Here is a 23971-nt window from a genome sequence, read left to right on the forward strand (position 1 = left end):
TCTAGAAGTGGTTATAAAAATGCTACTTTTCAAGGACTTGTCATATACCGAAGCAACTACCATATGAAATGGCACTGAATGAGGAAAATCATAAAACTGATATTCACCTAAAGCTTAACCTAACAAACAGAAATTTAGATTAAAAAAAAACTTCAATTCAGTTTACTTATGATTTTTGTGACTATTCCTTTCATGACCTGCATATCTCGCCAGACAAAGTCTTGTGGTAATACTAACCATTCCTTCTCACTGTCCCTTGCCACCCCCGGCTACCTTCTATTCAGAACATTTCCAATACCTATTCTATCTACACAAACAACCTCTCTGAGATCTTCTGATTTCCTTTATATCTCCACCTTCAAAGTTCTTAACTGCTTTTTGACTTCACTGCCATCTAAATTAGTATAGCCTCAAAATTGTGACTTCAGGCTCATAGTACAAATAAAGAAACAGATTTCTTGAGAAATAAATCAATCTGCATGAGATAATGGATAGATGGATGGATGGATGGAAGGAAGGAAGGAAGGAAGGAAGGAAGGAAGGAAGGAAGGAAGGAAGGAAGGAAGGAAGGAAAAGATAAAGAAAGTGAGAGAGAAAGAGAGGAGAGATAAAGAAAGAGAGATGAATTTCTGCTCCTAAACCTCAGCCACCTCCTGACTGGGGATTTTTGTACCTACTGACAGACCTCCTTGATGCTTAACTTCTCACCTGTCTGAACTGCCTACTACTGAGAGCTTCACTAAATAAATACTTCCCATGTTTCACCCTTTTGCCATTATCATCATGATCTGCCTGTACTTTTTTCCCCATGGATTAATGACTTGCATTCAGAGGTAAGAGGGAGCCCTAACCAGTTTTTGGCTTTGCTTCCATACTCAGATGTCTGCTCTTTGTTTAATTCTGAGAGAGTCTCAATTGTAGGTTGGATATGGCTTAGTCTTGTCAAATCCACTGTCACAACAAAGTATGGGTTTTGATGCCTTCTTTTTCTCACCTCTAATTCAGATTCTAAAATCTCAGGATCATAAAATTAAAGAGCTAGAAAGGACCCAAAAGTTTAAAAAATGTTAATCCCTTCTCCTTAGGCAATAGCTATCTCTATAGTTCTTGGAGACACGCTTAAGGAACTGTGATTTCAGTAGCATGATTGTTCTCTCTGATATAGACTGAATCTAGTCAAACTCAAAACTAAAGAAAAATTCTCTTCACAACGTCTCTGAGAAGTAGTTCTAGACCATCTTCTTGAATGCTTCAGTGATGGAAAACTCACTTAGCACATGAGGTACCCCAATATCCATTGTTGGCCAACTCTAATTGTCAGGAAGCTTTTCCTTATGTTGAGCCTAAACCTGGGTCTCTATTACTTCCTCCATTATTGTTTCTGGTTCTGTCTTTTGGGATCATGAAGAACAGGTTCTTTTATTTAACACTCTTTCAGATAGCATTATCTGCCTAAATTTTTTATAGAAATACAAAAGCAAGAATTTTTCAGGGAGTATAATGGAAAGAATGATGGATTAGAGTCAGAGGTACTCCATTCAAATCCTGCCTCATTTCCTTGTGCAATAATTGGTAAGCCATTTAAAACTTTCTGGGTCTGTTTCCTCTTCTGTAAAATGAAAGGTTTGGGTTCAAATACTGATCTTCAGATTTGGTGAACAGATTGCCATTTGATCTGCTTCTCACATAGCATTACTCATAATAGATGGTAAATAAAAGGACCTCCTTGAAGATTATTATTTGATTATTTCAGTCATGTCCAACTCTGTGAGTCCATTTGGACTTTTTTTTGGCAAAGATATTACATTAGTTGGACATTTCCTTCTCCAGCTCATTTAACAGATGAAGAAACCGAGGTTGTTTGGGTTAAGTGACTTGCCCAGGGTCACATACCTCATATAATGTCTGAGGCTAAAATTTAATTCAGAAAGAGGAGTCCTCTTAAATTTAAGTCCAGTGACACCTAGCTTCATATCCTTAAAGATAGGGGTTGGATTAATATTTGCCATTGTACATCCAACTACTAGTAAAGTGTTTTGGATAGAGTGAGTACTTATTAAATATTTGTTGACAGAATTTGTTGGTGAATGACTAAGTGAATGGGATTTGGCGGAACAAACACAAAGAACAGAATTGTGTCCCCCCCACCAGTCAATGAACACAGAACCAAGTCATTGCTTGGTTTCATAAGGATTTTTGAATGAATGGATTTGAATGAATAGGTTTAAAATATGTTTCCTGCTTTCTTCCTTCCTCTCTCCCTTCTTTCTTTCTTTCTCTCTTTCTTTCTCCTTTTTTTCTTCTCTCTTACCTTTTCCTTCTTTCTTCCCTGTTTTCCTTCACTTTTCTTCCTTCCTTCTCTCCTTCCTATTTCCTTCTCTCTCTTTCCTTCCTTTGTTCTTTCCTTTCTTCCTTCCTTCTCTTCTTCCTATTTCCTTCTCTCTCTTTCCTTCCTTTGTTCTTTCCTTTCTTCCTTCCTTCTTTCTCTTTCCTTTTCCTTCCTATTTTCCTTCCTTCCTTCCTGGCAATCAGGGTTAAGTGGCTTGCCAATACCTAGTAAAGTGTTTGAAGCCACATTTGACTTCAAGCCATGATCTTTCAAAAGTGGATCAGTTGTAGCAGAGGTAGATAGAATACAGCATCCACATCAGAGTGAAAAGGCCAAGGCAAAAAGGCAGATAAACAGAACAAAAATGAGAGTAGGACAGAATGTGAAGAATCTGGATCAACAGCAGAGTCTGAGCCCATCTCTCAGCAGGAAAATACTATCTGGTGTGCAGCCCTGGGAAGCCCGGCCCCTCACACATACCGCACCTCTAGTACAGCGACTTCCTGCCCATTTCGAAGCAAACGGAATGTCAAGGGGTGTTTGGAATCCAAGCCTGGAATCACTTCACAGCCGCGGAGAGGGATGGAAACAATATGGGTCTTCAGATCTGTCCTGTCCTTGTGGAAAATGAGCTTATTATCTTTCACTCTGCACCAACGTTCCCGCCAGCGGTTATTCGAGAGCACGTTTAGATAGCCTGCAGTAAAAACAAATGTTAAGACACTTTATCTGTCCCAGAAAAGAGGGGGCTTGATTGGAATGATGGTAGCTTTCTCTAGCCTCTTTTTCAAGGAAGAGGTCAGGGGAGGAATGGGGATGGGATTCAAAGAAGCTAATACTTGTCAAATAAATCCATTCCACAATACTATAAAATTGTAAATGGAGAAAGAGAGAAAAAAGTTCCCCAAGAACTCAGAGTATTCCATATATTCTTTGCACTTAAGATCAGATTAGAAGTGAATTGTGCTCCCAAAGTCTGTTTTTGTTCTAGGTACCACAACTTCGGTGCTAGACTTTAGGGGAATCATTTATATCATGGTCCAAAACAATGATAGAAAATAAAATGCTTGGCATGAATTGTAACATATGATTTGAAACAAAATATTTAAAATATCCTATGTCGGCGAGGGGAAATGGGAAAATAATTTTGTTTGTTTTTCACTCAAGGCATGTGAAAAAGTTTCCAAATCTTTTCTTCTCTTTCTTCTTTTTCTGTCTCTCTGTGTCTCTCTCTGTCTTCTTTGTCTCTGTCTCTTTCTGTCTCTCTGTCTCTTTTTCTCTGTGTGTGTATCTCTGTCTCGCTTCTGTCTTTCTCTGTCTCTGTCTCATAGGGGAAAGTAGAAGGGTAAGAAAATGAATTTTTAATTGAAATAAATTTTACATATAATGTATGTAAAGTACTTTACTAATAAGCTGTTGTTATGATTAATAAATAAAGAGTAGCTATCTTCAAATGCAAGAGAATTAAGAATAGAGGTTACAGAGGGCAAAAGAAAAGCCCTCCAAAGAACCCCAAGAGGTATTAATTACACACAGAGAGATTTCAGCTTCATAAATGGAAGACCATTTTAAAACTAAAGATTTCAAACAATGAAATATACTGTCTTGCGGTAGCAAGTTCCACATTACTGAAAGTATTTAATTAGCAGCCTAGATAACTACTTGTCAGAGATGTGGGTAGGCTATTCTGTTTTTTAAAAATTCAATTATCTTTTTATTTTCAGTTTCACATTCTCTCCCTCTCTACAAGCCTTCCTCCACCCATTGAGAAAGCAAGAAATATGATATCCATTATACAGATGAAGTCATGCAAAACATTTTTCTGCATTAGCCATATTCCCCCCACTCCCCACCTCCCAAAAGCAAGAAAAATAAAGAGAAAAAATATGGTTCACTCTGCACTCTGAATTCATCATTTCTCTGTTTGGATGTGGAGTGCATTTTTCCATCATGAGTTTAAGGGTACTCAAACATTGGTTTGGTAATTAAACTAAGATCAAATTCTGAGTCAAAGGTCTCTTTCTAAGTAATTCTATGAACTGTGAAGCTGGCACACAATAGGTACTTAATATTTATTGAATGAATAAATAAATGGAAGCTGATAATCATAGAATGTCAGGATAAGAAGAAAATAAAAAGCTAAACTTGTTTTTTTTAACTCAACTCCAACTAACAGTAGTCCATTCATAATACAACAGGACTGTATTTTTAGGACATTTTATTGATTCATCTGAGAATCCTAAAATCATGATCTTGATTTTATAAATGGGGAAGTGCTGGGCTCCAGATCACTGCTCAAATCAGTGGTAACACAACCTAAGCATGAACAATAATAGGATTAGGTTATACACATTCTCTCAATTCAGTAGTTCTCAAACTTTTGTTTTCAGTATCTTTATCCTATTAAAAATTATTGAGGATCTCTCCAAAGCGTTTTTATTTATCTGGGTTATATTTATAGACATTTGCCATATTTTTTTGAATTTGTAGACCCTCTAAAAGGGTTTCAGAGATCCTCAGGATTCTCTAGACCATACTTTGAGAACCACTGCATCTCATTATTATTTCTAGCAACCTGTGAAGACAACAAACTGTTTGCAGATTAAGAAACAGTGTGTCAAAGAGGACATGGAAGAAATGAATGAAAGTACATCTTTTCACTACCTAGTTCATGCAGACGCTGTTCTGGGCTACAAAGTTCTGCTGAAATGGAGGGAGAGGAAAATTCATTATATCCTTCCCATATGAAAATTATTATTCCCTTCCAAAATAAAGGAAGGGATGCAGATTTCACATCATAATTAAGAATATCCTAACAATTAAAACTAAATATTTTAAGAAGGGGTGAGTTCCTCGTTACTTGAAGTATTCTAGTTGAGGCAATTGTCCATACCATTTACTTTTAAAATGTTTATTGTATTGAACTGAATGATTCACAATGATTCCCACTGCTTCAACAATGATCAACATAGATTCCCAAACTTTTATCTCCTGTGCCACTTTGACTCTCAAGCTCCAGTCTTGTTTCAACAGTCTTGTGAATATTTCTAGATGCTTGCCCAAGTTGGAACCCCAAAATGACCAAGTCAAAAATAAACTCATCCTCTTTTAATGGAACTTTGGTCTTATTTAGAGTAAGGAGAGCTGTGTTTGAATTAGGCCTCAATAATCTCAAACCGTATGACCTTGCAGTCACTTTTCCTCTTATCATTGCTTTCCTTCTCTGAAAAAAAAAAGGGGGGGGAGGGATAAAAACATTTACAATTATCTACTTTCTAAGGTTTTTTTCTGAAAAATATGATATAAATGTTTTATGTTTATAATTGTTGGCATGTTGGGATGAACGTTCATATTTCATAGTGTGGTCTGACTAGACAGTTGATGAATTGGATCACAGGGTTTAGCTCTGAAAGGGAATTTAGAGATCCAATTTTCTCCCTGCTCACCTCCAATCCCACTCCCACCCTGTCTAAGGTCATAAAAACAGGATTCAAACCCACGTCCTCTGATGTAAATTCCAGATCTTTTAATACTAGTCTACCTTGATTGAACTAAATTGTTGAGCTGAATGAAGGGATGATAACATTTTTTCAATTTGTGGCATAGGAAAAACTTTTTCAAAATTCAAATGAATTACAGTTCTTTGATTATTATAAGTTTTCTCAATTATATATACAAATAAGAACTAATCTATCCAGGTCTCAATGTCTTCCCTTGGAAATATGAAGCAGCAAAAGAGATAATCTCTTCCAGCTCCAAATCTTATGAAGTATGATTCTAGAACTAAAAAAACTTTACTTCAGGTCACAAGCCTTTTTCTTAGATATTAACAAAGGCAAGAAACAGATTTACTCAAGTGAGACTCTGTGGTCTTTTTGTGTTTACAAAACACAAGATCCTATGCTTCAGTTGACTTTTAAACTACTTATCAAAATAACATACTCAAAGACAAAATACAGGGTAAGAAACCGAAAGAGAGAAAAGAGTGGAAGTGACTTATCCAAAATCCCCTGACACATTTGTAACACAGTCAGGATTGTTTCTCTAGTCGAAGTAAAGATAGCAAGTGATAGTGCTCTCAATGAAATGGATCCTCATAAACACAAGTTAGGTTTTCCCATCATACTTTTCCCATCTGTACATGGAGAGTTTTTGGACTGTTTCAACAGAAAAAAAAGTCCCAAAGGAAGACTTGGGAGGTCAAAGCCATTTGCACAGATTTTTCTATAACATTACTAGTTAATCATTTTTTTTTAAGTGCATGTCATAGGCTACAAAATACAAACAGAAGACAGATAGTCCCTAATCTCAATGAGCATCATCCCCCCCATGTAAACACACCCCAATTCATTTCAGACCTCTTCATCATCCTTTCTGTTTCATAATTAAGTGCTCTTTGTATGATCTGCCTAAGTTAGTTAGGTTGGGTGCCAAACTTGGTTTTCTCATTTCAAAGACTGCTTCTTCTTCAAACAGCAGGTAGTAGTATGATAATAGTAATAGTACTAGTAGCAGTGGTAGTAATAATGGTAATAGTAGTAGTAGTAATGATGGTAATAATAGCAGTAGTAATATAATAGCAGCAGTGGTGGTGGTGGTAATAATAGCAGCAGTAATAGTAATAGTAGCAATACTAATGGTGATAGTAGTAATAGTAACAGTAGCAGTGGTAATAGTAATGATGGTAATAATAATAGTAATAATATAGTAAGAACAGTGGTGGTAGTTATAGAAGTAGTAGTAATAATGGTAGCAGTGGTAATAGTAGTTGTCAAATTTAAATCAATCATGGACATTTGTCAAGATCAGATTATGGGCCAAGTTTTACCAAGATGTAGTAATAGGAGGAGGAGGAGGAGGAGTACTAGGAAGAAGAGTAGCAGTAATGGTGATGATGGTGGTAATAATAATAGTAGCAGTGGTGGTGGTGTATTAGCAATGGTAGTAATAGTAATAGTAGTAGCACAGTAGCAGTAGTGGTAAGTGGTAATAGTATAGTGATGGTGGTAGTAGTAGTAGTAATGGAAGTATGGTAGCAGCGGTGGTGGTAATAGTAGTAGTAATAGAAACAGTGGTGGTGGTAATAGTAGTAATAGTAATGGTAGTAGTATAATATAATCAGTAGTGGTGATGGTAATAGTAATATTGGTAGTAGTAGTGATGGCAATGGTAGTAGTAGTATTATGGTAGGAGTCGTGGTGGTGGTGGTAATAGTAATAACAGCAGTGGTAGTAGTAATGATGGTAATTGTAGTAGTAGTAATATAGTAGCAGCAGTGGTGGTGATATGATAATAGTAATAGTAGCAGTGGTAGTAGTAATAATGGTAATAGTAGTAGTAGTAACATAGTAGCAGGTGGTAATATGGTAATAGTAATAGTAGCAATGGTAGGAGTAATGATGGTAATAGTGGTAATAGTAACATAGTAGCAGGTAGTAGTATGATAATAGTAATAGTACTAGTAGCAGTGGTAGTAATAATGGTAATAGTAGTAGTAGTAATGATGGTAATAGTAGCAGTAGTAATATAATAGCAGCAGTGGTGGTGGTGGTAATAATAGCAGCAGTAATAGTAATAGTAGCAATACTAATGGTGATAGTAGTAATAGTAACAGTAGCAGTGGTAATAGTAATAATGGTGATAATAATAGTAATAATATAATAAGAACAGTGGTGGTAGTTATAGAAGTAGTAGTAATAATGGTAGCAGTGGTAATAGTAGTAGTAGTAATAGTAGTGGTGGGGATGGTAATAGTAGCAGGGGTAGTAGTGATGGTGGTGGTAGTGGTGACATATTATTAATATTATTATGCCTCTTCCCTCACCTCACTGTGGCTTTGGGATCTCAAAAGCTATGTTGGCTGAGCTCCAGCTCTGTTAAGTAATTTTTTTTGGTTGTTGTTGTTTTCAGTCATTTATGTCCAACTCTTCATGACCCTATTTAGAGTTTTCTCAGCAAAGATACTAGAGTAGTTTGCCATTTCTTTCTCTTATTCATTTTACAGATGAGGAAACTGAGGCAAACAAGGTGAAGTAACTTCTCCAGTAAGTGTTTGAGATCAGATTTGAACTGAGGAAGATAAGCCTTTCTGACTTCAGGCTTGGCGTTCTATCCACTGCACTAGCTGGCATTGAATTATAGACACCTATATAGGACCTATTGATTATCTCAGCACTTATAAATCATATTACCTTTGCTCTTCTAAATGCATATTCTCTGCCTTCACTTATTAGAATTAGAATGTCAATTTCTTGAGGACAAAATGGTTCTTGTTTTTGTTTTTTCTATACCCAGCACCTAGTATATTGTAATTGCTTTAACAAATGTTTCTTGAATTGAAATGGATCGTGTTTTAGCTGTGGGATGAGCATGTTCTAGATACTAACTCACTGGTCCAAAAGGATTAATGTTTGATCCAAAGCGATTTAATTTCCACACAGGATATAATTTATTCCCAAGACTGCATTTGGCCAAATGTCATCGAAACACCATGACTCCTCTGGAAAATGATGTACTAGACACAGCAGGCATTGTTAGTATATTGGGGGGAAGAAAAGGATTCCTGGATTTAGTCTCTGGCTTTCCAGAAGCTGTCCAATTTATATTTAGCATGTTTCTATTTCAAGTAGAATTAATACAAATAGGAGATTAAATGACATTTTACTTAAACCTGAAATTTTTATGAAATGACTGGCCCTTTATCTTCTTCCTCGGATTTCTATTCAGTCCTCAAAGGAGAAAGTAATAAATTACACTAGTCAACAATCCCAGTTTTTTTTTTTTAATGTTTTGAACAATACTATCATTTCTTGTTTTAAGTTTTTTGGATATTGCCTCTGATTCTGGAGTTATACCTTCAGAACTTAAATCAAAATAATACATCAAAGATCCTGAGCACCTCACAGCTTCCTCAAAATGGGAAATCCAAATGCCAGGAGAAGAGAAAGGGATTTGTAGAGAGGAGATTTAGATTTGAAACACGGTTAGGCCTCTTAGAAAACAACCTATTCCCATGACCAAGACACTCCACAAAGACAAAAGTCTTTACTGTAAAATGAAGGGGTTGGCTTCATTTCTAAGGTTCCACCCAACTCTGATATTCTTTGATCTAGGGATAGACATGGACCCTTGCGCACATTCAATATCTCTGCCTGGGTAAAATCTTTCACTCCTTCAGAAATCTCCCAAAAGATGAACCAAAGCAGGAGCTGACACTTTTCCCAATGGAAATGCCAAGTCAGTGTTTTTCATTTCCTAATAGAAGAAAGGGAAGATATTGTAGCTGTTTTGGAAAATATATTGGGTTAAGTATGTGACCTTTTTTTGACTTAAAAAATTTCTTGTCAAAATTCAAATATTCCAAAAAGGGCATGATTTATTGAGTCAATCAGCTATGCTTGAGCAAAGTTTAGAATTCCACTATTTTAGAACTGAAAGCAGTCTTAGAAGATCTTTTGTTTCCCAAAAAGACCTCTTCTGAAGGCCTGAGCTCTAGATCCACTTAAGATAACAAATCCAGAACTGAAAGATACCAGGGAGAGATATCAGAGTCAATGCACTCATTTTATAGACCAGGATTACACTTTTTCCAACTCTAACCCCTTTTCACCTGAGGAATTTTTACATGACCTAGATATATAGGTATATAAAATAGGTATACAAATCAAATCTTTACTAATAATAAATCATAATTTCACAGCCTTCTCATTCAGGTACAAGACCTATTTAGGGTCATGAACCCATGAAGATGGGTTATAGATGAAATAATTAATGCACAGAGAGGATTCTAACACAGTTAATGTGTGAGGCAGAATTTGAACTCACATCACTCTGACTCCAAGCCCAGTACACCATTGGTTTTAAAGACAAACAAAAACAGGTACTAACAAGGAGATAATGATTCCTATTGGGCACACATTAATTTAGAAAATTCCAAATTAATAATATCTATGTTTTATTGCATTTTTATTTTGCTGTTTCCCCATTACATTTTAATCTGGGATGTTTCTACCAACTCAAGAATATAGTGGGCAGTAGTCTGATAGCTGCCTTACATCATGTCTCTCAGCTTCTTGTTAACCTTAATACTGGACAAATGCCTCAGCTTCCTCATCTGTAAGATGATAGGGTAGGACATAATAAGCAAATTTTAGGTGACACTTTATAATAAACTCTATTCAGTAAATAAAAGTCCTGTTTAACATCCTCAACAGTTGTTTAGTCAACCTCTGCTGGAATATTTCCAGAGACAGGGAACTCATTATCCCGATGAGCCAGTCCAGTCCATTTTTAGATTGCTTCAGTTGTGGAAAAGCTTTTATATTTTCCTGAGCACAAACTTCCTGCCCTGTAATTTCCTATCTTTGGCTCTGACTGTATCCTCTGGGACCAAGTAAAATAATGCTAATCATCCCTCTTCCAAATGACAATTCTTTACATATCTGGGACAATGATTATTGATTCAATCAGCTGGCCCTTTCCCTCCCTCCCAGCTTCCCCAAGTCTTTTTTTTCTTTATGTTAGACTTTCAATCTCTACAGACAGCCCCCATGTGGGATTAGATCTCTCCACTCTTTTCATCACACTTCTTGTTGTTCAGTCATTTCAGTCGTGTCCAACTCTTTGTGCTCATTTGAGATTTTCTTGGCAAAGATACTGAAGAGGTTTGCCATTTCCTTCTCCAGGTCATTTTATAGAGGAGGAAACTGAGGCAAACAAGGTTAAGTGACTTGCCCAGGGTTACATAGCTAGTGTCTGAGACTGGTTCTGAATTCCTAACTTCACCCAATATGGTTTCCAGGATAACTATAATGACTTCCCTTTATTATATTAGGAAATAAAACATATTAACTTAGTATTTCCATTTGAAAAAAGTGCCAGCCCTTTCTCAAGTTCTTTTTTTGGGAGACAAAAGAATTGACTAGGCAGAGCTACTTGAGGTAGAGAACTGCTAAGTGTGAGAAGGTCCATGTGTATCCCTATGATCAAATAGTATCACAGGTGGGTAGAACCTTAAAAATTATCTAATCCAACCCTTTTCATGTTACAGATACAAAAATTGAGCTCTTGAGCTGTGGGGTAACTTCTTGACTCCAGGCTCAGCACTCTATCTACTAAATCCATCTGGCTAGGTCATTCATCACACTAAGAACCCTAAATTGGATGCACTCCACAATTTCTGACATATTTCCCAAAAAGAGGTGTCCCCAACTGTATAGAACAATCCAGATCAGTCTGAATAGCACATTCCCATGTTATATCTCAGAGGGTGATTAAATGATATACTGATGATTATTCGGACAACAGACACAAACTGAGATGCTCCCCTATGAGATTTCTTGCCCTCTCATCATATTGTCTCTTCTACCTCAATTAATCAAAAAGCATTTATTAAATACTTACTCTGTGCCAGACACAATGATCAATATTTCAGATACAAGTACATACATAAACCAACTTGTCTTTCATGCATATATTATCTAATTTAATCCTCACAACAATCCTATCAGGAAGAACTGGTATTTTTATCTACTATTTACAAATGAGGAAAATGAGGCTCAAGGAAATTAGCAACTTGTGCGTGGTCACACAGGTGTCAGAAGTAGGCACTGAACTTAGGGCTTTCTGACCCTAAGAACATAGTGTTTCTCTGTAGCTCCATCTCCCACTTAAATGTGGTGGTTATTTCCATCAGAGAATCCGTACGAGGATGGACATTGAACACAAATATGTTGAACATTACAGTGCCTAGCACATAATAGTCACTTATTAACATTAGTTAAGAGAATGAACTTGAATTAAAAATAAATTCAATAAATCTCTGTTAAACATCTATCATGGTGAATGTTGGAGGGGATGCGGGAAAACGGGGACATTGATGCATTGTTGGTGGAGTTGTGAACGAATCCAGCCATTCTGGAGAGCGATCTGGAATTATGCCCAAAAAGTTATCAAACTGTGCATACCCTTTGATCCAACAGTGTTTCTATTGGGCTTATACCCCAAAGAGATACTAAAAAAGGGAAGGGGACCTGTATGTGCCAAAATGTTTGTAGCAGCCCTGTTTGTAGTGGCTAGAAACTGGAAAATGAATGGATGCCCATCAATTGGAGAATGGCTGGGTAAATTGTGGTATATGAATGTTATGGAATATTATTGCTCTGTAAGGAATGACCAGCAGGATGAATACAGAGAGGCTTGGAGAGACCTACATGGACTGATGCTAAGTGAGATGAGCAGAACCAGGAGATCATTATACACTTCGACAACGATATTGTATGAGGATGTATTCTGATGGAAGTGGATTTCTCTGACAAAGAGACTTAACTGAGTTTCATTGGAGAAATGATGGACAGAAACAGCTACACCCAAAGAAGGAATACTGGGAAATGAATGTGAACTATTTGCATTTTTGATTTTCTTCCCGAGTTATTTTTACCTTCTGAATCCAATTCTCCCTGTGCAACAAGAGAACTGTTTGGTTCTGCAAATATGTATTGTATCTAGGATATACTGCAACATGTTTAGCATATATAGGACTGCTTGCCATCCTGGGGGCGGGAGGAGGGAGGGAGGGGGAAAAAACGAAACATAAGTGATTGCAAGGGATAATGTCGTGTAGAAATTATCCTGGCATGGATTCTGTCAATGCGAAGTTATTATTAAATAAAAATAAAATTTATTATAAAAAAAAAAAAAAAAAAAAACATCTATCATGGGCAAACCTAACAATGGTAAAGGAGGTAAAGGGAATTCCCTCCATGTGTGAAATTATGTTAATTCCTTCACTCAAAAAAATTATAGTCCCTGTCCCTATGCTATGTGCAATGAAGGCACTGAGTTCTTTTAATTTTCTTTGAAGTAATTGACTTTTGAAAGCTGCCAAAAGGGCAGATCTGGTAAATAATAAAACTGGGGAATCTTATTTTGGGTGTAGCTATAAAATGTCAAGATGTATTTTCTGGTGCAATTGTTAACTGTGGTCAGATGATAACTTCCCAAAAGGCATTTCAAAATAGTTTTGATGAATGAAAGCATGATAGGAATAAATGTAGCTTCCTCTACTCCATTCCCCCCATGTGAACTATTTTGGAGATGCTTAAAATTATCTGAAAGAGTAAGTCTGGATCTATCTATTAAAGAATTGTCCTTATTGATTACTGAGAACATCTCAAATTGCTCCTCTATTGGTGGCAAGTTCCTTAAAGAACTTCAGTCATTGAGGCAAGTCAGTTGAGAGTATATTTTTGATCTTCTGAAATCCTCAAATCACATGCTTTGGGTATTCACTACGGTCATTTCCATCTGGGACCAGTGCTGATCATTCTAAGTAATCCTAAAAAGCAGTATTTGTCTGCCATCTGACCAGAAGTGCTTCTTAGTCCTGTGGTGTTTTCTGAGAAGTTAAATATTTAGGTTGGGCTAGGTTGTCTGGAAAGTCTTTTTAATTCCATCATTCCATGTTCTAAAGTCATTTCTAGCTCTTTCTTATGTTCTTAGATCACCATCCACTCTAACATTCCAGGTTCTATGTTCTAATATTCTGTGCTCTCAGGTCCTTTCTAATTCTGACATTCTAGGTTTTAAAGTCTTTTTCATCTCTGACATTCTTCAACAGAATGCTTGCTATGCATCCATCATTCCTCCTATTGTTGAGTCCCATCTGGCTCTGCCATTTTTTATTTTCTTTATTCTAAGATCCCTTTTAGCTGTGCCTTTTTGTGATTCTCTGACTGCAAAATTGTAGTTAAAAGCACATAACAATCCCACTTTTTAGGAATCGTGCCCACTGATTTGCCTTCCAAGTGGGAGGTCTATTTTTCTTAAATCCATTTTATCAGTGAAAATCTACAGAGATCCAGCTGTTCCCACTGTATTTCATGGAAGAGTTGAGTTTCGAACTCACAGCACCTCATTCCTGCCATGGCTGTCTTCTATCAGCCCAACTAGTTCAGAATTTCCTCTCTGTGGGGAAGCAGATCAGCAGCTGCAGCAGGCTCAGTCTGGCAGGATTTGTCTGCTGGGCCTCTACTGAGGTCACCCTTTTGCTTGATATTTCACAGCTGGGCTTACAGCTGGAAATAGGTCTTTTCAAATTTTTTTTTCTTTTTTACTGACATCCAAAAGAAAGCATTTGTCTGATCCCTACTCCCTCACCCTCTGAATGCAAAATTAAGTGACATTTTAAAAATTTTGTGCAAGAAAGCTATTCCTTGCAGAGAACCAAAATCTGAAAAAAAGTTGATGATGCATTTCAAAAGGAACACACAAGGGTAATTATAGGGCTACTGATTTACAGTGATTGGATATGCCTCTGACAGACACTCTGCAAAACCATTTATTTGACTATATGCTCACAAATAGAAACCTAGCCTTGTCGAATTAGAATTAACTAAGTAAGGTTAATTGCCAAGTCTTCCAAATACATGAGACTTCTATTCCCTGACTCTCCCATGCAGACTATGGGGCCTTCCCATCTCAACTTCCCTCCTGTTCTGATCTCTCCCTAAGTCTGTCACACCATTCCCTAAATTGGGCAATTCCACCATCTGTGTTCCCTTCTTGAAATCCCAAGTTTTAGTATCCTACCAACTGGATTCATTAAAAATCCTTGGAAGATAAGACAATCATAGGATGTTAGAGTGAGAAGGGACCTGGGACAATATCTGAACTGCAAAATCATAAGATTTCAAATGTAAAGAGAGAGAAAAAAATCTAATAATTTTCAGTGACTTTACAGAAGAGAAAGCCCAGGATTTACCCAATAATACATGTTTAGCAAATAACGGGGCCAGGATTCAAACCCAGGGCTTCTTTCTAACCATCCATTATCATCTCAAAATTTCCTAAGATCCTTTCATTCTAATACTTTATAAAAGGAATTCATTTATTATAAAAACAATTCTGCCAGTTACTATCACCTCCCCGAAATCCTCTCCTCTGCTTCTTCTTGTCACAAAAATTCTCAAAACTTCCTCCACTTGCCTCTCTAAGCATTACCATTTAATATCTTGCATTCCAGTTTGTACAACCACCATTCTAACAAAACTTAGTACCAAAGATCTCTTATTTGCCAAATCTACTGTCTTATCTCCTCCTTTGACCTCAAGAGCTTTCAACATCACTGATGACCTCTTTCCCTAAAACTGTTCTCACTTCGTCTCCCACCTGGTGTCTCTACATTGGCAATCCTCCATGCAAAGAATGTATTCCTTTCTTCCCTCTCTCTTGGAAGAAGTCTTACTGATAGTGAGTGCAAAGGTCAAATTTGTTCAGTCATAATTAAAATTACAAATGAGGTGAGACCTTAACAGAAATGCTGGTATGGAGGTAAAATTCTGTACTCCCAAAGAAGAGAGAAAATAACCCCCCATCTAAAGTTTCCCAAAACACCCTCTTACCACAGGTGGGCACATCTTCCTCAGCTGACGAGGTCTGTTCATCTGTTGACGGTTTTTTCTTTCCTAAACCAATGATCTTGGTAATCTTTTTCCCAGTGACTTTTGTCACTGTCCCCTTGGCTTCTGACTTTGAACTTTTTTTCCTTTTAACTATAAAAAAGGGGGAAAAAATCCATAAGTATGTTGTAGAAACAGTCAACTGGGAAAAAAAATCAAAGCAATTGGATCTTATGTCTAGAGATAAAAGAAACCTTATGATTCTGGGCTCTACAAGGTATATGAACAAATTAAAGGGGATCCTTAGTTGAGAAAATAATTACATCTCTATTTTCACTAACCTCTAATACAAATTTAAAATCTCATTTGAGTATGAGTTGAAAAAAAAAAAAAAAAAAGAACAACTCAACCCACTTTCTGACTTTACCAGACAACCAAAGGCTGGTTACCCATCTCACAAAAGGATTAAGTCCTTCTGTCTTAAAGACCATTCAAGTGAATCCCTTCACTTTACAAATGAAGACAAGAAAGCTCAGAGGGATTAAAACACCTCCTTAGGTCAAACATTTAGTGTCAGAGGGAGGATATGAACCAAGATTCCTTGAGTCCAGGGTCATCACCAATGCCATCAACTTCCTGAACTATGCTCCCTTCCTTAAAATATATCAAACTATCAAGAATGGATAGAAAGGTCAAATCCAATCTTAAAATGATTATAATACTATTAGAAAATAGCATTTACATTATGTTTTATGGTTTACAAAACTCTTTACACATGGTAACTTTGAAGGAGGCAGGAGCAAAATCATTTGCTTATGTTTGTATGCAATTCTCCTTCCACTATATTACAAAGATCATGAAAAACATTATACCAGGCTTTTGGGAGAAAGAAGACACTTTTGAAAAGATTCAAGGAATCAATTAAGTAGCCTTCATGGTCTCTTCCATAAAGGAAGATCTTTGATCCAAGTGTTTTGATTGTTTGCACATTATCTCCTCATCCTCCATCCCCCTTTAGAATGTATATTCCTTGAAGGTTAGGATCATTTTTTTTTTTTTTGGTCTTTCTTTGTATCCCTAAGGCTTAACATAGTGCCTATAACATAGAGGTTATTAAGTGGAAAGGGACATATGAAACCAGTTCCTCTGATTATAACCCAAGGCTGTTTCTGCTACACAATGCCTTCCTAATATGCTAGATTACTTCTTTTAAATTTCTTGACACTGTGTTGATACCAAGGAAGCATGTGACGCCATCCATCAATCATCTCTGGCTCTTCCTATAGGATCCACCCACCTCCTTTTTCTGCCACATGTGTGACTGATGGCATCCTTTCTGTAATTTCTCCCAAACAATTCCTTCTTGATAATATGTGGTAACCAACCCACACCCGCCATATGCCTCTCCATTGTCCTCTGGGTGACCCTCAGCTTTTAATCCTACAGAGGCTATGGTATTCCATGACTCACAGTCACAGAGCACCACCAGAAGAATTCTGAAGCTAAAAAGATGAGCCTTTGTTTCAGGAAGAAGCTAGAGGTCATTCATTATAAGCACTACATAATTTCCCAAAGGCAAGCCCGCCCCCTTCTCTCCTCTTCATTTCTGGCCCCAGTTCATTATCATTCTTGGATTGCATAAACTTTTATTTATTCTCTCTCTCTCTTTTTCTTTGTATCTCTGTCTCTCTATTTCCTTCCTTCTCTCTTTGAGTCTATCCATCTATCTCTATATGTGTCTCTCTGTCTCTATCTCTATCTTTGTCTCTTTGTTTCTTTCAACCTTTTGTCATCTCTGTCTTTCTGGTCTCAGTTTCCACTAGCTTATGCTTTCTCCATGAAGAAAGTGAAGTGCTTTGTTATTGAGTGGTTGTTATTCTTTTGTTGGCTTCTTGTACAAAGCAGAGAAGGCAGACCACAATTCAAAATAAGTAAGACCTATACTGTTTTCTCAAAACAAACAAACAAATAGATCAAAGGCCTGCATGATAATACTAAAAATTTGGACATTGGAGTCATACACAGTAAAACAAAGGACCCCTTTTCAAAAATAAACACCCAAATCTATTTATGATGCTTTATCTAAAGGTTCATCTGTACTACAATTATCATTTGACATATCTGTCTAATGGTAGGGTAACTTGTATCCTGAATGTTCAGCCTAAGCTATGACACTCCAAAGAAACAGTGGATGTCCTTCCTCAGAACCTTTCCTAAACTGAGATTTCATTTGAATATCAAGAGAATAACTTCATACCAGACTTAAGCTAAGTGTGAAGAAGAACTCCTACAGTTTTTAGGTCAAGGGAATTATAAGATCCAGAAAAAACAGGACGGAGAGCGAAGAGGAGAGGAAGAAAAGACAGGGAGAGAGAAAAAGAGAGAGACAGAGATAAAGAGAGATAGAGACAGAGAGACAGATGAGATTTGGTGGCACATGGTGATACGAACAACAGAGGTCCTGTTACTCTGAATTACAAAGTAGTTCATCATCAGAGGGTTGGACACTATGTGACCTTTTATTTTTATCCCCAGCAATTCAGGAAGAAACAACTATTGAGGGACGGGGACCTGAGAAATCTCAGATTTTGTTCAGTCCCCAATAAGTCACCAGGGACTGGAAGAAAAATCAGAACATACTTCCAAGGTATCATAGAAATAGAGGTAATGTGGTATAATGGACAGAGACTTTAAATATAGTTCTTTCAGAGGTCTAGGCAAAGTCCAACTCGGAGTAAATCACCTCTTCTCAGCACCCAAAAGTTGCCTGATCTCAGAGGCAGTGAAGTTACACATCTAGTTTAAAACAAATGATATTGTAAAATTGTATTTCTTAAACAAGTTAGCCCATATAAATTAATTCATGAGAAGTATAGTAGATTGAGAGATGACCTCAAAGCCAGGAAGAACTGGGTCTTTGAGGTCTCATCAATGAAATGTATAACTATGTGATCCTAAGCAAATATCTTATTTCTACAACATAGATCCACATCTGTATTGTTAGAGGGAGTCTTCTAACCTAGTGTTCCTTAACTTAATGAAATCATGGATTTGGGGGTGGGGGATAAATAAATCCACAAAATCAGGTGGTATAAAGTACTTTAGGAAAAATTACCTAGAATGTTAGAGCTAGAAGGGACCATGGGAATCCTGTAGCTCAAGGCACTCATTTTATAGATAAGAAAACACTTATTAAAAAAAAAAAAGTGCAAAGAATTCTTAGTCTATTCCACAGTCAATAGTAGAAAATACAGTGAGTTTTCAAATGGTAGACACAGGCAATCTAGGTTGAGTGGGTTACTGAAAAGCAAATGGAAGAACAAAACACATTTTAAATCTTTATGCAATCTATACATTTGACATTGGTGCATCCAGCCTACAACCTAAGCAGGAAAATGTGAACAATCTAAATACATGCCTTTAAACTCTACAAATCATTTTATCAGGATGGGTGGGGGGTGAGTTATTATCACCAAAGTATTTATTCAATGCTTTTGCCAATAGTTCCCTGCCTAAACTAGCTTATAATAGATCTGTGAAGTGGTGGGTGTGGACACGTCCAGTCCTGTCTCTTTTTACATAGACAGTCATTTTAATGAGATGCACACCCAGGCTCATTATTTTTGCATTATGTGGTTTACTTTGCCAAAACTTAAGGGATGGATCCATCACCCTTGAAAGAAAAAGAGGGGGAAAAAAGGGGAATTCTTCAGGGAAAGCAAGTCATTGTGGCTTTGGACAGATGTGTACTGGAATGTACTAAACCAGGAGGAGCAATTGGATTTCAGGATGAGTTCCAGAAAGCAGTGAAATAAGTCCATGTTGTGGTGCTAATAGAGATAGATTTGTCTAGAACCTTACAACTTGTAAAATATGGGTTCTGAATTAAAGCCAGAAGGAGCCTAAAAGAACAAGGCCATATACAACGTGGAGAACTTGTACCACAGAATCAGAGCACATAATAGCAAAAAGTGACTTAAGAGAACATGGAGTCTAACTCTCTCCATTACCAGATGGAGAAATTGAGGCTCAGAGAAAAAAAGGACTTCTCATAGAATCACAGACTCTAATAGAATTAGAATGAACTTGAGGGACTACTTCCCATCCAATTCAGAAATCTTTTCAACAAAGACCAGTGGCCACATCTAGACTTTGCCTTCACACTTCTGTACAAATATCATAGGCATTTAGACTTAGAACAATAAAAGACTTAGTGGTCACTATTTTTATAGATTAGGAAACTGAGACTTAGAGAGATTAAGTGACCTGATCAATAATAATCAAATGGCAAGACCAGGTCAACCACTGTCCTGTCTCCAAACGCAGCATTCTTTGCACTATACCACACTGACCACAGAATGAATAATGTGAGCCTTCTGTAGCTCCTCAGCTATCTCTTGACTATACTCCTACAGCCCATTTCCTAAATTTTTGAGCTCTTCCTTGAACTTCCATTTTGTACAAGGGCCCAGACCCTTTCTTCCACCCCCACTGTCTGTCAGCCCCATTCTATGTTTTCTTTTTCTTTTAGAATGTAAGTTCCCCAGAAGGCAGGAACTGTTTTTCTTTTGGCTTATATTTGAATCTCCCAGTGCCTGGTAGATGAGATGAGATGAGATGAGATGAGAAGAGATGAGATGAGATGAGATGAGATGAGATGAGATGAGATGAGATGAGATGAGATGAGATGAGATGAGATGAGATGAGATGAGATGAGATGAGATAATGTAACATAATGTAACACAACATAATAAAACATAACATAGCATGACATAATATAATGTAACAATATAAAATGATATAGAAATGATAAAAATATGATATAAATGATAAAAACATGATACATAACAATAAAACATAATTTAATGACTATTTAGTAAATACTAATAATATTTAATCTTTTTTAAATTTAAATTTAATCTAATAAAATTAATAAAATAAAACATTGCTTAACCCAAATTAGCTCTCTTTACACTACACTGAAAAACTAAACCTCTAAGAAACCTTACTTGCCCCAAATAATAAACAAGAATACATATTTCTAAAGTACCTTTAAGTTCACATAGTACCTTCCCCACAAAAGTTTTATGAAACAGGTTATGTATTCATTAACTATTCTCTTTTTACAAATAAGAAAATTAAGGGACTCCACAAGATGAACTGACTTTCCCAGAAATATACTGTTATAAAGTTTAAAAGGGGATTCAAATACACATCTCTTCTGACTCCAAAACAGCCCTCTATCTGTTGACTTTCTTTTAAAAACTGTGAAATGATCCATGAGGTTTCAATGCACTTTTATTTATACCATTGTATAAAGTGGGAGTATGGACAAGAGCACCAGAGCAAAAGAGTTGTTTTTAATTCATCAAAATGTCCGGAGGTAGAACTTACTTCCAAATATCCAAACTTGCAGAAAGAGGAACAAACAAAGAGAAACAAAACACTCAGAGTAGAAAACTCCCATTTTTAAACACTACATGGAGATTGCAGTCTATTTCCTGTCAGAGTCAAACTTAAAGATAGCTTTCCTGTTTTTAATCATATATGACATGCTCTGAGGAAGACATAGATAACACTTTTCCATGAATAACTTCCTAAAGAGAAAAACTATCATTTATTCCCTGGGGAGGAGGGGGAAAGTCACTTGAGATCAAAGCAGAGGTTGTGCCCTTCACCAGGGCACTCTCCACCATAAACTGGCCAGACAAGTAACTCAATCCACATATTGTGGGCCTCTCAGATTAGGATTTTTAGGAATGAAGAGGATTTCCATTTGGGTCATCCTGACTTCAGTTGCATTCCATTCCATTTCATTCCATAAAATGCATTTTTATTAAGCACCTACTATATGTGAAACATTATATTTGTTGTTTAAGGGCACAACAGTGGAAAACAGAGTGACTTAAAACTATATATCCCATCTGGGAAGTATAGTGGGGAGGAAAAAGTGAATATGATGAAGAAATATGATTTAAGGAAGAAAATGAGAAGAAACAAATAAGAGGCAAGTCAGGTATGACTTTTTATACTTCCCATTGGTTCCATTGTCTATGGTACATACCACTCTCTCCAAGAAGTCCTCCTTCTGATCCTCAAGCCAGCAATAACCTTTTACCTTACATTATAAGTCATTTGTCATTTTTAAATTTTCCATTACATTTCATCTGTCTCATGCTAGAATGTAAAGTTTATGAGAGCAAAGCCAGCATCTCAGGATTAAGCTTGTGCTGTGTACTTGGAAGGAGCTTAACAAATGTTTGTTGAAATGAAATGGTGATTATCTCAGTTGATTAGAATTGCATTAATAAGACAAAGGTCCTCAAGCTCATGTCTTTGTATCTGTTGCACCAGGCACCCTTTCCCTAGTTAGGGAATAAACTCCATCCAAGACAAAATGACATGATCTGAAATTCAGTTTTATTGTTATACTCTTTCCATTGTCCTCTGTATAATAAACTACAATGAAGGCAGACCTAAGAGACTCTAACAAAATAGACACTACCAAGAACCCCTCTTTTCAGAACTCTGAACTTCTCCTACAGTACTCTGACTGATGGTGCACCAATGGTGTTTCTTCTGCTAATTCCCCGGAATATTATGGATTGCTTTGGCCAGTGGTAGAAGCAATAATGCTCCCATTGTCAGCTTCCAAGTCATTCCAGCTATTCGTACAGCCACTGTTTAGCAGGTGGGTCTCCTGGAAATCTCAAACCAGCTGAGTGATTTCCTACCTATGTCTTCTTAGAACCAATAAATCCTGATTGCCTTCTCAGAATCAATGAATTCTGTTTTCATGAAGCATTAACATAGACATTGCTTATGCAATGTCACACAAAGAAAAACTACTCCATGCATTGGGGGTGCAAAGAAAGGCAAAAAACACAATTCTTATTTTCAAGGAACTCTCATTTTTAGGGGAGAGACAAAGTGCATACCTGTTTAGTCATGATACCCCTGACTACTTCTTAGCTCCCGACTTTGTTCCAGTGGTCTTTTCAAGATACTGAGTACTTCTGATTATAGACTTTTCCTCTGAATAGTAAGTTCATCCACAAATCCCAATTTGAGGAAGTTCCCTAACCAGAAATGCTCATTTCAAATCTGCCACAGTCTATGACTGCCCCTATCCCACTCAAGCTTGTACCCCACTACCCTCTTCATTTCCTTTTTACATGCTGAATTCAACCATTACAATAAAAGCTCTTTGAAGGTAAATTTTGCTTTTATTTGTATCCCCAGAATTAGCGTGGTGTCTAGCATATACTAAGGGCATGATGAAGGTTTATCTTCCTATTTCTCTATTTCTGATCATACAAATATATACAGAGCATGTGGAAGATAAAGAACTTTTTTGTTTTTATAAATGAGTTCCATACAGTGATAAGAGGAATAAAGAGATAAGGGAGAGGTTATCATTTAATTTGTCTGAGTTACATTAAAAAAAATACTTTGCAATAACAATCTCAAAATTTTATGACATACACATTCATTTGTGTGTGTTTGTGTATGTACAGAAATTATCACTAAATTAGAAGTATCATGGACTACCAGACCTTGGTAATGTTATCAAAGATGCATTTCTGCGTGGCTGGTTACAGGATGGGAAACCAATGAAAAGTTCCTGATACCATAAAACTCCTGGAAGATTTTCAAGCTCAGTTAGCTCAACTCTCTCATTTTACTGATTGGAACTCAATTTTCCTAGCTTCCACATCACTTAAGTTAGTGATCAAATTGGCCTTCAGATCAATCAGACTTTTGATCATATTTTAACAATGGAGGACCATCCTTAAGACTCACCTTGTTCTTTTCCATTGCACATGGTAATTCCATTTTCTGCACCTCCTTCCCCATCTGAACTCGGTCTCTCCGAGGACAGTTTCTGCATGGACAAAAGAATGAGATCATTCCTGTAGTGGTCATATTGGCTCTGCAGTGGGTCAAGCATCAATTAAAATTTTTTTGGAATGTGAACTCTAAGGGGATCAAATCCTAATCTACCGAGAAGGTAATCATAAGATACCTAAGAACACAAAGACAGAATTTGGATGCTTACATCACTGTTAAAGCACTGGAAATCAAATGAAACACTATCATCCTGCAGTTATTCTAACAGATGCTATAGGATCTACTTCACTCTGCTAACTATTTCCATAGGTTTGATCTTTCATATAGTCTACAAAAGTCATCTGCTCTCCAAAAATGATTCCCCTCAAAATCTGCAGTGACCTTGATGAGATTC

The 23971-nt window shown here is 36.8% G+C and overlaps 1 protein-coding gene across 2 annotated transcripts in view; it reads right to left on the bottom strand.

The window, feature by feature from the left end:
* Nucleotides 1–23971, bottom strand: part of AFAP1 (actin filament associated protein 1) — a 233552-nt gene that overhangs the window by 55447 nt on the left and 154134 nt on the right. For both annotated transcript variants that reach the window (XM_051965564.1, XM_051965563.1), the window contains exons 8-10: nucleotides 23530–23611; nucleotides 15730–15879; nucleotides 2815–3026 (exon numbers count right to left, since the gene is read on the bottom strand). In XM_051965564.1, the coding sequence (XP_051821524.1) occupies nucleotides 2815–3026; nucleotides 15730–15879; nucleotides 23530–23611 (444 nt within the window). The remainder of the gene's footprint in view (nucleotides 1–2814; nucleotides 3027–15729; nucleotides 15880–23529; nucleotides 23612–23971) is intronic.

Source organism: Antechinus flavipes, chromosome 6 (assembly GCF_016432865.1).
Source record: "Antechinus flavipes isolate AdamAnt ecotype Samford, QLD, Australia chromosome 6, AdamAnt_v2, whole genome shotgun sequence".
NCBI lineage: Eukaryota > Metazoa > Chordata > Mammalia > Dasyuromorphia > Dasyuridae > Antechinus > Antechinus flavipes.